At 43.7% G+C, this 15,591-nt stretch overlaps 3 protein-coding genes across 5 annotated transcripts in view; all 3 read right to left on the minus strand.

The window, feature by feature from the left end:
* LOC143132571 (protocadherin gamma-A4-like) overlaps positions 1-15,591 on the minus strand; it is a 202,319-nt gene that overhangs the window by 139,423 nt on the left and 47,305 nt on the right. The gene's annotated exons all lie outside the window — the stretch shown is intronic.
* Positions 1,858-4,455, minus strand: LOC143133297 (protocadherin beta-4-like). The gene is made up of 2 exons (XM_076293081.1): positions 4,066-4,455; positions 1,858-2,778 (listed from the first exon to the last, which is right to left on the minus strand). The coding sequence occupies exons 1-2, from the start codon at positions 4,453-4,455 to the stop codon at positions 1,918-1,920; spliced, it is 1,251 nt and encodes a 416-aa protein (XP_076149196.1). The 3' UTR covers positions 1,858-1,917.
* On the minus strand, positions 12,841-15,267 carry LOC143133299 (protocadherin beta-15-like). Its single transcript, XM_076293082.1, has one exon. The coding sequence runs from the start codon at positions 15,265-15,267 to the stop codon at positions 12,841-12,843; it is 2,427 nt and encodes an 808-aa protein (XP_076149197.1).

Genomic DNA, 15,591 nt, shown 5'->3' on the forward strand with positions numbered 1-15,591 from the left:
AAATCCTAGCGTTTTGATTTGCATCAGCGTCATGTGCTTTGGCTGTAAATATGGAAAGTCCAGGGGCGTTGTTCTCTGGCACATGTGCAATGTAGGACCTTTCTGGAAATATTGGTGAATTGTCGTTAACATCGGTAATTTTAAGACTAAAAGTATTTTTACTAGACAGTGGAGGTTTTCCCGCGTCAGTAGCGATAACTGTAATATTGTAATTCGACACTTTTTCGCGATCTAAAACTGCATCAGTTACCAGCGTATAATAATTTCTCACTGTTGACTTTATCTTAAAAGGAAGGCTTTCGTCGAGCGCACAGCTCACTTTGCCATTATCAGCAGAGTCCAAGTCTTTAACATTAATAATACCAACAGTTGTATCTGGTGGTAAATTTTCAGAGACTGTGCTCGAAAACGACATAACATTTATGACTGGGGCGTTGTCATTGACATCATTTACATCAATGATTACCTTACTAGAATCAGTGAGACCACCTTGGTCTTTGGCTTCAATTCTTATTTCATATTTGGTGTCTCTTTCATGGTCTATTGGACCCACCACGGTTATGCGGCCGGTGTCTTTATCAATATTAAATATATATTCTATGTTACTCTTAAGTTTAGAAAAATAGTAAGTAACAAGGCCATTTGAACCACTGTCCTTATCGGTGGCATTCACAGTGGTGATATATGTGCCCTTTGGCGCATTTTCTATTATAGAGGCCCTGTAGACTGTTTGGTTAAAGACTGGTGCGTTATCATTTGCATCCAGTATGGTCACATCTATATTTACCGTACCGGATTTCTGGGGATTGCCACCATCTACTGCAATAAGCTTCAGGTAGAGACGAGGATGATCTTCTCTATCTAACGATTTCTGAAGCACCATCTCCGCATATTTACTCCCGTCAGGATTTGAATGCTGCTTTAAAATAAAATTATCATTAGGTGTTAGGATATAATGTTGTAAAGCATTGACTCCAACGTCCGGATCATAAGCACTCTCCAGTACAAAGCGAGAGCCTTGAGTTGCCGATTCACTGATTTCAAATACCAAGTCTCTATTTTGAAATGTAGGTTCATTATCATTTTCATCTAGAATTTCTACAGTTACAGGATGCAATTCCATTGGATTTTCCAGAATAATCTCAAAGCTGAAGCTACATGGTGTAATATCGCCGCACAACTGCTCGCGGTCTATTCTCTCACTAACAACGAGTATCCCTTTGTCTGTTTTAAGCTCTGCGTACTGAATGCTCTCTCCGGTAACTATGCGAGCTCTCCCCGCACGGAGCCTTTGTAAATCAAGTCCCAGGTCCTGCGCAACATTACCTATCAGTGAGCCTTTCTTCATTTCCTCTGGAATAGAATATCGGATTTGCCCAGATACACGCAGAATAAAGCATATCAGAAAAAGTACTTGCCACTGCAGAGCAAACCGCTTTGCGCCATACTCCCCCAAAACAGCCATAATCCAGTGAAATGAAGACCAGCCAATGCAACCTATTTATTCCGAGGTTCAGAAGGAATTCAATGTGATAGGAAAACAAGTCCTCACTAGGAGTAAATAGAAACGTTAGACGTGTTTTGCCGAGTGCAGTGAGCATCCAGTATCATGTATTCCCTCTCTTCAATCTAAAACGCAGAAAGAGAGCGTCGTCTATCTGTATAAAGCAGGGAGGGGCCTTGACACGATAAACAGTGAAACGACTGAGATTTTTTTCGCTGATCAACAGCGGCGCTCAGAGTCCAAACTCAGGAGCAGCAAGTAAAAAGAAATCTGCAACCCTCAGTCTGAATGACCAAAATGCGGCCATGCTACACGCAATAACATGCAATGTACAAACGTGATCAGTCAGCTAACCAGGAGCATTTTTGCTCATACGAAGATAATATTGCAAGATAATGCAATGCGTAATGCACTTAGTATGAACACCTGTGCATATTTCTGATCAACAAATTATTTATGTATGAAATGAGATGTGTGTGGCGGTTTTGTATTGTCATTAAATGACTACATACCTCCATGGGCGAATCGGGCTCATCCAGAATGTTCTTTTCGCTGTCCACACGCCTCATCGTTCTGGCGGCACTTGGGTCCACAACAAGAACATTTTGACCACATGGTCCAGATAATTTGTAATCACTCTTTCTAGAGTCTGTCGTGTTGTACAATTCGTAATTGTAAACTCGGTGAAGAGTTCCTGCACCTCCACTGTCCGCGTAATTAGGTGGATAATATGGAATAACCGGAAGGGTTGGCTGATAGCACGTGTTAGACAGCCTCCATCGGTAAATCTTCACGGATATGATGGCAACCAATGATGTTACAAAGAGAAACGAAACTACAGCCAAAGCAAGGACCAGATAAAATGTCAAATTGTCATTGTATTCCTTGTCAGGTGTCAAGTCAGTGAACTCGGAAAGAATCTCTGGAAAACTGTCTGCCACTGCTACGTTAAGATTGACTGTAGCTGAGCGAGAGGGCTGTCCGTTGTCCTCCACTACAACAGTGAGTTTTTGCTTCACAGCATCTTTATCAGTGGTCTGTCGTATAGTCCTTATTTCTCCATTTTGTGTGCCAACTTCGAACAACGCCCTGTCGGTCGCCTTCTGAAATCTATATGTAAGCCACGCATTCTGTCCTGAGTCGACATCAACAGCCACCACTTTAGTGACGAGATAACCCACATCTGCTGAACGAGGCACAATTTCCGCCATAATAGAGCCACCGTTCTGTAACGGGTAGAGAATCTGAGGCGCATTATCATTCTGATCTTGGATGTGAATCCTCACTGTTACATTGCTGCTTAATGGAGGGGAGCCACCATCCTGGGCACTTACAGTACATGACAACTGTTTGATTTGTTCGTAATCAAAAGAGCGCACGGTGGTAATAACGCCAGTGCTTGCGTCAATGGAGATATATGAAGATGCCAAACCCTCTCCTACCCTTGTCTCCGTTAACAAATATGATATCCTAGCATTCTGACCGAAGTCCGGGTCCACAGCTTTGACCCTGAATATTGATGTGCCCGGTGAATTATTTTCGGGTACATAAGCAGAGTAGGTAGCGCGATCAAAAACTGGAGCGTTGTCATTGACATCTGACACCTTCAGACACAAAGTGGTGACACTTGAAAGAGAAGGTGAACCAGAATCGGTGGCAGTTATTGTTATGTTGTATTCAGGCAATGCCTCTCGATCAAATGCAGATTTAGTTATCACCGTATAATAGTTTGCGAGGGAGGACTCTACCCTGAAAGGCAAATGTTTGTCAATAGAACAGGTCACCTGACCATTTTGTCCCGAGTCTGAGTCTTTGACGTTAATCACAGCTATTGTTGTGCCCGGTGGCGAATCTTCAGATACGGGGCTCGAGAATGACATGACATTTATAACAGGTACATTATCATTAACGTCCACGACTTCAATTATTACTTTGCTAGTCCCGGACAAGCCACCCTGATCCTTCGCTTGGACTCTCATCTCATATCTCTTATCTTTTTCAAAATCAATATTTCCTGCAATTGATATTACACCAGTTGTTCCATCCATATGGAATATATTAACTAGATGCTCCTTCAGATTCGAAAACGAGTATGATATCATGCCATTTGAGCCACTATCAGCGTCACTTGCATTGACAGTTGCTATGTAGCTGCCTTTAGGTGCATTTTCCTTTACACTAGCCCTGTAAATAGTCTGGTTAAAAACAGGAGCATTGTCATTTACATCTAGAACTGTAACATCGATGCTCGCCGTGCCAGACTTCTGTGGATCTCCTCCATCTACGGCGATCAGTTTTATTGACAGCCAAGGATATTTTTCTCTGTCTAATGCTTTCTGGAGAATCATTTCAGCGTATTTACTGCCATCCGGATTCGAATGCTGTTTCAATATGAAATTATAATTTTGAGTCAGAACATAATTTTGAAGGGCGTTGACTCCGACATCAGGATCATCAGCACTCTCTAAAACAAAACTCGAGCCGAGTGTTGCCGATTCGCTAATTTCAAAACTCATTGCATTTTTCCGAAATACTGGAGCATTATCATTTATATCCAGAATTTCGACGGTAATTTGATGCAGTTCTATAGGATTCTCTAGGATGATCTCGAAACTGAAGCTGCAGGGAGTAATATCGCCACATAGCTGCTCCCGGTCTATTCTCTCACTCACAACTAGAATCCCTTTGTCTGCATTAAGCTCTGTGTACTGGATACTTTCCCCGGTCACAATACGAGCTCGACCCGTCCGAAGCCTTTTCACATCAAGTCCAAGATCCTGTGCTACATTACCTATCAGTGAACCCTTCTTCATTTCTTCTGCAATCGAATAACGAATTTGTCCGACAGCGAAATTACTAAGGCACATGAGGACAATAAGTACTTGCCATTGTATTCTGAACTGCGCACATCCACCATTGCATTTTCTTGAAGGATACACTTTGAAAGACATATTTTCTCCAGAATTTATCCACAGATGTTTGACAAAAGCTTCAATTTCATGATTCATTGAACGACCTGTAATATCCACAGAATGGCTGGCGATACAGAGAAAAATACCCCGACCGTTATTCTATGTCCTTCCACAGCAGTGTGTACTGGCTTGTCTTTTTTACTGTGTCAGGGTGTTGTGCAGAGGAGGGCCAAGACTTAACGGAGGACCGCAAACGTTTTACTGATCAACAGCGGCCCTTAGAGTCTAAAACTAGAACCTGAGTGATCTTTTACGGATGACTAGAGCGGTATAATAAAATAACAGATTATCAAATGTACATATATTATTATTATTGTTATGGTTGTTGTTATTATTATTATTATTATTATTATTATTATTATTATTATTATTATTGTTATTATTATCATTATTAGTATTATTATTATTGTTGTTGTTATTGTTATTATTATTATTATTGTTGTCGTCATTATTATTAGCCTACTATCTGCATTGTTGTTGTTGTTGGCGTTGATGTTGATCAATGGAAGTAGGTTTTTACCAAAACATACTGATCCCTCTTACTCATTTTCAGCACCACGTTGAAAATGGACAGCGAACGAGGAAACCTGGCATGGTGTATACAGAAAGAATAGACTTGCTTTAGTAGTCTACAATCCCGCGCTTGCAGAAATCCGTCAAACCGTAGGTATCATGATGTCTTACAGTAACAATATCTAATCATGCGAAGTTATGTTTTGTTCAGTCATATAATAGAGTGACTACTTGTGCAATAGCACCGCTGTGAGTCAGTCTAGGAAACGGCACCATTTACACTGTGCTTTCTGCCCCTCGTGGCGGCTTAGATCTGTCAGCATGCATGCCGCTGAAGATAACTGTATTAAGAACGGAAATATTAGCCTATTAGTGTTAGGAGCGAAATACATAAACACACATTGTGGGCCTTAAATGGAACATCTATTGCACACAAAGGCACAAAAGCAGTTTGAATATAATGTTTACACCAGACTACTACCACAGACACACACATGTACGCACACACAGGCACGCATGGGCGCGCACGTGCACACACACATGCACACATGCTTTTCTCCATATACCCCTGACTCTTCACCCCAATCCCTCTCTTATCTCTTCCTCCCTTCTTCCCTTCCTCTCCCTCCCTCTCTCCCTCTCTCTCACATACTCATACACGCGTGCGCGCACACACACGCACGCGCACGCACGCACACACACACACACACACACACACACACACACACACACACACACACTCCTTGGGACTTGGGATTATGCTGCAAATGTAATTTCAGTATGCCATCTCATAAGAACAGTGACCTAAATTTTGCTATCAGAAGGAAATGCTTTGAGTAGAGCTGAGCCGAGTTGAACTGAGTTATTCATCACGAGTGTTACAGCCCCGGCTCTTGGGCCACAACATCAAATTGAGACAGACAACAGCTTTTATTTCAGTAAATAATTTAACTTAAATTAAATTAATTTAGGGGATGCATATCAAAGCAAGCACAAAGGAGGGCATGGTGAACTCAAGCCTCAAGTGTGGTGAGAATGCAAGCCTCTCCCCCTCTGGAGGCAAACATCACCACTTTTATCCACACAGTCTCAGGTGTGCACAATGAACCCAGTTATGCCCATGCGTGCATCACCCTAAGGCAGTAGCCCTGCCACTGTATGGTCAGTGGGGGTGTAGAGGGCGTCAAATTCCCCAACTTAAAAGTCCTCTAGCAGCCTTAAAAAGGACTACAAAGCCCCTCTGCAGTCCCAGGCAGCCTTTGATCTTCCACACTTACAGACACACACAGCAGCCCTATATCACAGCAAGTTATGGACATTTTCAAAACTCAGTGAAGCATAAGCTCTAGACCAGTGGCCAATCAAAAGTGGTAAGACACATACCCATTCTGATCATGACTCGCCAGGCTCACTACCACACAAACATAGTTACTGCCTTTAGTCTGCCTAGCAACAGCCACAAATGATCCACTGAGAGCAGGCTGACGTCTCCACAACACTAAAGGTCACAGCACACAAGACGTTCACCTCATGAACACTTAAGGCTAAGCAGACATGAATGCTGATCTACAAAACCGGCAAAAATAGGGGTGATATTTTACTAGATGAATAATTCAACTTAGGAATCTAGGGGGAGGGAAAATGCCGCATATGCCGCAGCAGTGGGAGGCCCTACAAAGAAACTTGTGAAAGTCACCTGGACAACGATCAAACACTATGCTGATACAAGTGAAAACTCAAAGGACAAGATACAGGACTATGAAAATGCGGAGCACACCAGCTAAAAATCAAAAGGGTCACCTATACAAAAGTCACTCCAAAGTAACCCATTCCAAAAATAACTGCAGTTATTAGATTTATTGATTTATAGTAATTTATTTTTCATGTCCAGAATATTGAATTTTTTTTTATTACTGCAATTATATTGTTTAGGCCAGATTGAGACTCTTCACTCAGTATCACTGGTTTAGGTGTAAGCACCTCTCAACCTTTCCTAAAAATAACAACCACTAGGTGTGATCTACCGAGCTTTAGCCAGCTTTGCTTAACTGGTCAGCTGGCAGCAGACCAAAGATAAAGTCCACTAACTTCCATTCACCCATTCAGTGGATCAAAGCCACTGAGCTACCTAGGATAACCACCAAATACAATACAGAAAAACAGCAAAGTTATGTTCATGTCATGGCTACAAGAGGACAGACTAAAAATAGTTGTAATTTCAGTTAATTAATAATTTAACTTGAAATTCAGGGGATGCATATCAAAGCAAGCACAAAGGAAGGCATGGTGAGCTTGTGGTGAGAATGCAAGCCTCTCCCCCTCTGGAGGCAAACAACACCGCTTTTACCCACACAGTCTCAGGTGTGCACAATCACGCTTTTACCCACACAGTCTCAGGTGTGCACAATCACGCTTTTACCCACACAGTCTCAGGTGTGCACAATCACGCTTTTACCCACACAGTCTCAGGTGTGCACAATCACGCTTTTACCCACACAGTCTCAGGTGTGCACAATCAAGCTTTTACCCACACAGTCTCAGGTGTGCACAATCACGCTTTTACCCACACATTCTCAGGTGTGCACAATCAAGCAAAATATGGCCATGCTCCACTCATGCGCCACTGGCCTGCGAGGGTACAGAGCTGCGCAACACAAGCATCTCACATTTCAGATTGCCCCTACAAACCACTCTAAATACCAGGCCTACATTCAATTTTATATCCTTTACTGCTACAATTGTGCAGTGCTCAATATTGACAAACGTGGCCTACAAAAATCTACTTTGTATCAAAAAGTTAGCCTGTTTATTTATTTATTATTTATTAATTAACCTCTTTCTCGCTCTTGCCCACCTCTACATTTACATATATTCATGTAACAGACACTTTTATCCAAAGCGACTTATAGCTAGAGTATAACATTCAAGCTAAAGTGCAGAGGAGACCTTAGCTAAGAATTACATCTGCATCTGTCAATAAAATGACTAGAGGACTAAGAGTACTTCGGGCCTATTTTACCATATTTCACATGTATTTAGAATGAGAGCACACTAATGACAGTGGTGCTTGTGCAGCACCCTTTTCTGCTGCAGTGTAGAACACAGAGGGGTGGGGGCTCAGCCTCAGAGTCTCAGTCTCAGTGTCAGCAGCATTTGCATTTGAGGGGCCTCAAGCTGATGCACCCAGTGTGATGACTGTACATTATTCAGCAGTGCCTCTGTCTCTGCACAACAAGGTGGCCTGGTGGATTTGAACAAGGCTGAAACTGGGCCCGTTCGATGCTGGTCAATGTGCACGTGCAGACACTGACCCGTTACCCCCTGTGACTATTTCAAAGGCAAGACATGCACGCACACACACACTCACTCACACACACAAACAGGGAGGGGGGGGGGAGTGTGAGAGAGAGAGAGAGAGAGAGACAGAGACAGAGAGACAGAGAGAGAGAGGGACACACACACACACACATACACTCAAAGGCATGTGCAAAGGCATGTGTCACTGTCTCACGCTCTGTTTATCCCTCCCGTGCTCAATCGCTGTGTCTGTTTCACATATCGCCACAAGATGGAGTATGACATGGTAACAAGGCCAGTGTTTTGTATAGCTCAGTGCAACTCTACTGCCTGTCCTGAGAGGCAAGTAAAGCTTTCACATATCATTTGGTAATGTTTGAAGAATACAGGGTATGTGTACGTAGCTAGGCATTACAATGGATTGATGGACAGGTAGAGAGGTAGGTAGATAGAGGTAGATTGATTGATAATTAAATGTCTCTTACCTTTATCCAATGAAAGGGCATGATAGATGTCCATTCAGGGCCAGGTGAAGGAGAGAAAGAGAGAGGGGGAAAGACAACATTAGTGAAACCATGGAAACATTTGATTCTAATAATAAAGAGGCCATGACATCATAATGGAATGCATCATCACTGTGTCCTGACACATCAGATGAGATGACATGAGCATCATACACTGCAGTCCTGCATCCAATGACATGGTAGGAGACTGCACAGATGTACGGTGTTATAGTTTAAAACCCTTTCATCAGATAATAATAATTTAGACATGTACAGGTAAAGAAACAACCTTTCCCAAACATACTACAATACATAATCATACATCGCTTTGGACAAAAGCGTAACTATAACCATAACCATACTACCCACAATAACAGTAAACAAGGCATGAGCTGCGATAGCAGCATGAATCTGTGCTTGTACTGCTATTTTTTCCCTCATCATGACAGCTCTTCCGACCAAAAGTAGGCCTGCCTACAGCCATTATTTAACCACACATGGGTTAACATGGGAATTAGCATACAGTGGCTGGCCTGGATACAGAGACTCACTGTGACTCAAGCACACCACCAAAGCAGTAATCTACTGCACAGCTCTTGGGACTCTGCTGTGTACACGCACACAAGAGGAACATCAACTGCAGACTAGACCACAACCATTGTGTGGCATTTCCACAGTAATGTCAAAAGGCAAATTGAGACGCATTTCTGCTAGAATATGTGAGTGATTGCTCTGCAGAAGCTGAGGATAGTGAACCATGCACATGAGATAGCAGAAGGGAAGCAATACACGGACAATTCACCTCCCTGTTGTCATCCTGACATTAGCATACTGATACAGCCACTCGACATCAGTCAGCATGCACCTCTGCAGGGGCCGAGGTGCACACACATCACAGCCAGACATGTGCATTCTCTTACCCTCAAAAGCACACAGTAGCTCATATGCATTCTCTTACCCTCAAAAGCACACAGTAGCTCATATGCATTCTCTTACCTTCAAAAGCACACAGCCAGATATGTGCATTCTCTTACCCTCAAAAGCACACAGTAGCTTATGCTTGTCAATAAATACATTTTTACTCAGACATGCACGACTCGGCAGCACTCTACAGTAGTGAAGGAGGCCATTATTACAGTGGTTACAGTGATTACAGTGAAGCCTGTTAGGAGTGGTCAGTTATCACCATTCAATATAACACAATTCACACACTATCCATCCATCCTCTTATAAAAAACCCTTGTCCTACATGATGAAGGAGGTCAAGTACAAAGCACTTCACATGGGGCTCCTCTTACCTGCGTGCCAGATGCCATGACTGCACAGGGCTCACTGACGTATGATATTCCCATTAGTCTGAGAGCCACATTTTGTGAAATGAGTGAACTGATTTCAGAAATAATAGTCTTTTCGTCACTAGATTTTGCATGGTCATGCATGGACGAGAAAGTGACATATTTTCATTTAAACCACCAAATCATGAAATGTTTCATTGATAAATTATTTTCTTAGAGTGACATGAACATTAATGTAAAAGGTGTGGATTTCAGTGCATTTACATTTGTAGGTGAGTATGTCATCATATAAGCATGAATGTACAGAGTCTGTTGCCCATGGCCTAGAACACATCTGATAGTATCAGCTTTGTAATAAAGCAAGTGTTGAACATCTAAAGTCTCCAAACATAGCCCGTGCTGCATAGACCTTTAGTGCTGAAAAACAAATCCTGAGCTAAACAGTTTTGGTCAGAGGGATTTTGTTTTTCATTTATGCCCATGGAAGGAGATTAAAGGTGAACATGAAAGTAAGTGTACGCATGAGTGCAAAGCCCCTTTTTCTCAACCCTAAATAACCCAGGTACCGTCCTGATGTGTCCTGACTATGTTGTGTTTCACCAAAGAATTGCTACGTTTTCCAGTACATTGTAATACAAAACCTTAACTGATCTGGCAGCACGACTGAAGTTATCCACATCGTGCTCTGTGAACTCAAAGGCTCTCTTGGTCAGTCATTGCTTTTGGAGGGCTTGGACACACCTGCACCCCCACCTGGCCTTCTGAGCAGATGAACAGAGAGTGTATCATGTATGCCTAACCCACAGCCTGTATTAATGTCTATGGAAATCAATATTGTGAACCAAGACATTTTAAATTAAATACACACAGGCCTCTCTATATATCGCTGCATAGATGAAGAGGTAACTGTCATAGGATTACACTCCATAGGCATCCATGATGAGCTTAAATATGTCAGTGTGTTTACCAAGGCGAGTGAACAGTGAGGACACATCAGCATGCTTTCCGAGCAATTTCACCGCTTCAAGTGATATTTTTAGTCGGCTTCAGCCAAGTGAGAGAAACGGGGAGCTAGAGGGACTGTTGTCCTCTCCACACTTGCAGCGCTGAAAAAGCCCAAACACATGTCACATATCCACTGAGGTCAAGTGAAACACAAACCACTCAGAAAAAAAATAACATTACAAATAGCTTTTTATTTCAACAGAGAGAAACAACGTGGAGTGAGTGAACAAAATAGGTCGAATAAAGTGTTTATCGACAGGCAGTATGAGGCGGAGGAACAAAAACTAGCTTAACCAATCTAATTTCTTCTTGTTCCACATAACTGAAAAAAAACCTTAAGATGTACAACCAAAGAGAAGGACAGTTGAAGTCTTTGTTACACTGATAGATTAAGAGCACAACAACAGCAAGTTGAAATATGGCGGTATAAATATTAAAGAGGCTCGACAGAATGGTGTCTTCATGTAGAAGAGTGTGTGTTGTAAGTGCGCATTTGTGAGATTTGAGTTCCTGCTGAATAAATATTAATTAAGAGAAAGAACACTTGGAATTGGAGATATAGAGATAGATTATGTGCAAAACCACAGTAAGTCAATACATAACTGTATAAATGCTCATCTTTGATTGTGTTTGTGTGTGTGTGTGTGGGTGTGTGTGTGTGTGTGTGACTGTGTATCTGTGTCTGTGTGTGTGTGTGACTGTGTATCTGTGTCTGTGTGTGTGTGTGTGTGTGTGTGTGTGTGTGTGTGTGTGTGTGTGTGTGTGTGTGTGTGTGCATGAGCAAGCAAGCCAGAATCACAGACTGAGCATTTCTCTGTCTAATCCTCCCGCTTGTGCCTCGTGTTGGCAGAGAGAAGGAGCACAGATGTTTGTGGTGTTAAGCACTCATTACCGCTGCTATGAAAAAACAGCTAAAGCGACAGAGAGAAAGAGAGAGAAAGAGAGAGAGAGAAAGAGAGAGAGAAAGAGAGAGAGAGAGAGAGAGAGAGAGAGAGAGAGAGAGAGAGAGAGAGGAAGAGAGAGAATGAAGGGAGGGCACATGCCTTGAAAACACCACAGTTTATCCCACACAGAGGGGGCACGAGGCAGTGATCACAGCCAGGACCGATCTTATGTACAGTCTCAAACCCAGCAAGAGAAAGAAAAAGCAGGCCTTCACATCATTCCAACCCAAAGAACTCAAACACAAAGCAGAACAAATGCAGTAATGAAGCGGTACAAAGGCTTCCACTACTGTATAACACTTACTTAACTTAGAATATTATACAACAAGTAAGCAGAAGTAAGCACAGATAGAGCACGGTCAGTACATGATTTCAAAGAAAACACAGCCCATGCACTGACAAGGAAAATAGGCCTACACAAAAGTACCATTAGGTGCAACAGCAAACCAAAGAACAGTTATGTCAAATGTTGTGTTTGAAGCAATGTGTTGTGTTCATTTACACTTTTCCATACAAAATCAGATTACATCCCTTTGAAATAACCCACGGTGTAAGAAAATATATTCCACAACCTCTTGGTCAGTCACAACTGTGACCAGGGCCTACACAGCTCTCAAACAAATGAATCCGTGTGCACAGTCAGTTCAGACTAGCGACTCTGATACACCAGGACAGGTGGTGCTGTCCCTTTTAATCCACTTTAGCTCGACAGGGGCCTACTCTGCAGTGATATATTAATCATATCACCTTTTCTAACTGGTCAGTGTGCTGGTGTGTTGCCGAGGGGTTTTGGTCTGACCCCTAGCACTAGATTTTGTGTGGCACCGACAGCCGTGACAGTCGGTGGGGGTTGGCCTTGAGACTAGCCGCGTTCTCGGCGGTCAGGCGCACGAGGGACTCATTTTTCAGGGGTGGCAGGCTCCTTTTGGTCATCGTGTCGTAGTCCATGGGCCCACCAGAGCCGGAGCTGAAACGGAAGTCACCGCGCCAGGAGCCAGTGGTCAGGAAGGAGTTGTAGCGTGAGTCGTTGTCCAGCGTGCCCCAGCGGCTGACGTCCGAGTAGTGCGGCGGGCCGTAGGTGGGCGGGAAGACGGGCAGGTTGGATGAGGCGCCTCGGTACAAGCTGCGCCGGCACAGTTTGACATAGATCACAGAGCTGACCAGGACGAGAAACAGGCCTGATACGGAGGCCAGCGCGATGATCAAGTAGAAAATCAAGTCATCGTTTGGGGCTGACTCATCGGGGCCGAAGTCCGACAGCTCGTCCACAACAGGCAGGCCATCACCGATGGCGATGCTCACAGTGGCTGTGGCGGTCAGAGACTCTGGGCCGTTGTCCTCCACCAAGATCTCCAGGGTCTGCTTGATTTCGTCATCCTCAAAAAATGGCCGGAGGGTCCTTATTTCGCCGCAGTGGACTCCCACTGAAAACAGGTTGGGCTGAGTAGCCTTGACGATGCGATAGGAGAGCCAGGCGTTGTGGCCAGCGTCGGCGTCCACGGCGACAACCTTGGTGACCAGGTAACCTCTGGGGGCTGCCAGCGGTACTCTGTCCTCGGCTATGAAGCTGGAGGACTGGACAGGATACAGAATCACGGGGGCGTTGTCGTTTTGATCACTGACAAAAACCCGGACTGTGCATGTACTGGTCAGAGGTGGACTCCCTGCATCTCGTGCACTGACAATTATCTGGAAGTGACTCGCCGTCTCATAATCAAAGGGACGGGAGGTGAAAATGTCCCCTGTCTCGGAGTTGATTGAGAGAAGAGAAGCAGTCACTGGATCTGCTTCCAGACGTAGTGAATAATGAATTTTAGCATTCAAACCAGAGTCCTTGTCCTGTGCTGTGACTCTGATGACAGGTGTGCCTTGAGGCCTGTTTTCAGGGATGTCAACAGTATACAATTTTTGGGAAAAAACAGGTGCATTGTCATTTACATCTGAGACTGTTATAGGTATCACTTTACTGCTATATAAAGGAGGAGACCCAGAATCCACAGCAGTTATTGTAATATTGAAGGCTGCATGTGTTTCTCTGTCCAAAATGTCGTCTGTCACAAGCATGAAATAATTTTTCACCTCTGATACCAGTCTAAATGGGACATTGTCTGTTATATCGCAAGTGACACGACCGCTTGTCCCAGTGTCTTGGTCGTACACGTTCAATAATGCAACCATAGTTCCCGGTAATGCATCTTCAGGCACAGAGGAGGAAGCTGATTTTACAGATATCACGGGCGAATTGTCATTCAAGTCAATAACATCAATAATGAGTTTACAGTGGGAGGACTGACCACCGCCATCTTTAGCCTGGACGTCTAGCTCGTGGACATTCACGTCTTCATAATCCATTAAGCCGATAACCCTCACCTCTCCCGTGACAGAGTCAATTTCAACAACCCCTCGAGTTTTGTCTGACACGTGACTGAACGAATACGTTACTTCTCCATAAACACCGTCATCCAGATCTGTGGCGTTTATTTTCGTCACCAATGTGCCTGGAGGTGAATTTTCTGCTATAGACGCTTTGTAAACTCTCTGACTAAAAACGGGAACATTGTCGTTTGCATCCAGCACGTGAATGTGAATCGAAGCAGTCCCGGATCGGGGTGGATTTCCTCCGTCAATCCCACTGATAGTCAAATAATATTCCGATTGGGTCTCACGGTCCAGTGTTTTTTTAAGAACCAGTTCTGGGTAGGCATTGGCATTAACTTGCTTATTCATTTCTAAGGCAAAGTAGTCATTTTGGCTGAGCCTGTAATGCTTAATCGTATTGGTTCCCATGTCGGGGTCCCGTGCGCTCTCCAATGGGAACCGTCTTCCCAAAATAGTCGACTCGACTAGTTCGAGTTCGATCTCTCCATTGGCGAACACGGGGCTGTTGTCGTTGATGTCTTGTACTTCCAAAATAAGACTGTACACTTTGAGCGGGTTTTCAAGTAGCAGTTGAAACTGAACGACACAAACAGCCGCCTGTGCACATAGCTCCTCGCGGTCCATTCTCTCGCTGACCAGTAAAGCTCCCGTTTCTGTGTTTAACTCACAGTACTGTCTGCTTCCCTCAGCCACAACCCGGGCTTTGCGCTTCACCAATTCAGCGATGTCCAGTCCCAAATCCCGTGCCAAGTTACCAATAACGGAACCGACCTTCATTTCCTCGGGAATAGAATAACGGACTTCACCGAGCACTAGACTGACAAATGGAATAAACATGAAAAAATAAAGGACCATTGCTGGTTTTGCACATCGCTTTCCATCGACGGCTAAATGATTCTGATGAAGAATCATATCGACAAAAGGAATCAAACATCGAAATATTGAAGAAACTTAAGATCTTTGCTATTTTCTACATAAATATTTTATAAATCGTGCATGAAAATCATCGTTTGCAGTCCTGCCCCACTCTGCATCTCGAACAGAATGAGTCAAACTCTGCTCTGCTACTGTCAGCTTCAATTTCTCTCTGCGCCTATGTAGCACGAACTCTCTCCGCCTCCAGCGCCAAAACGCGGGCGCGCACGAGACTCACACACACACACTCGCTCTCTCTGTCTC

Source organism: Alosa pseudoharengus, unplaced genomic scaffold (assembly GCF_046254945.1).
Source record: "Alosa pseudoharengus isolate Yale_2024_CS ecotype anadromous, Long Island Sound unplaced genomic scaffold, YU_APseudo_1.1 YU_APseudo_1.1_scf_19, whole genome shotgun sequence".
Lineage (NCBI taxonomy): Eukaryota > Metazoa > Chordata > Actinopteri > Clupeiformes > Clupeidae > Alosa > Alosa pseudoharengus.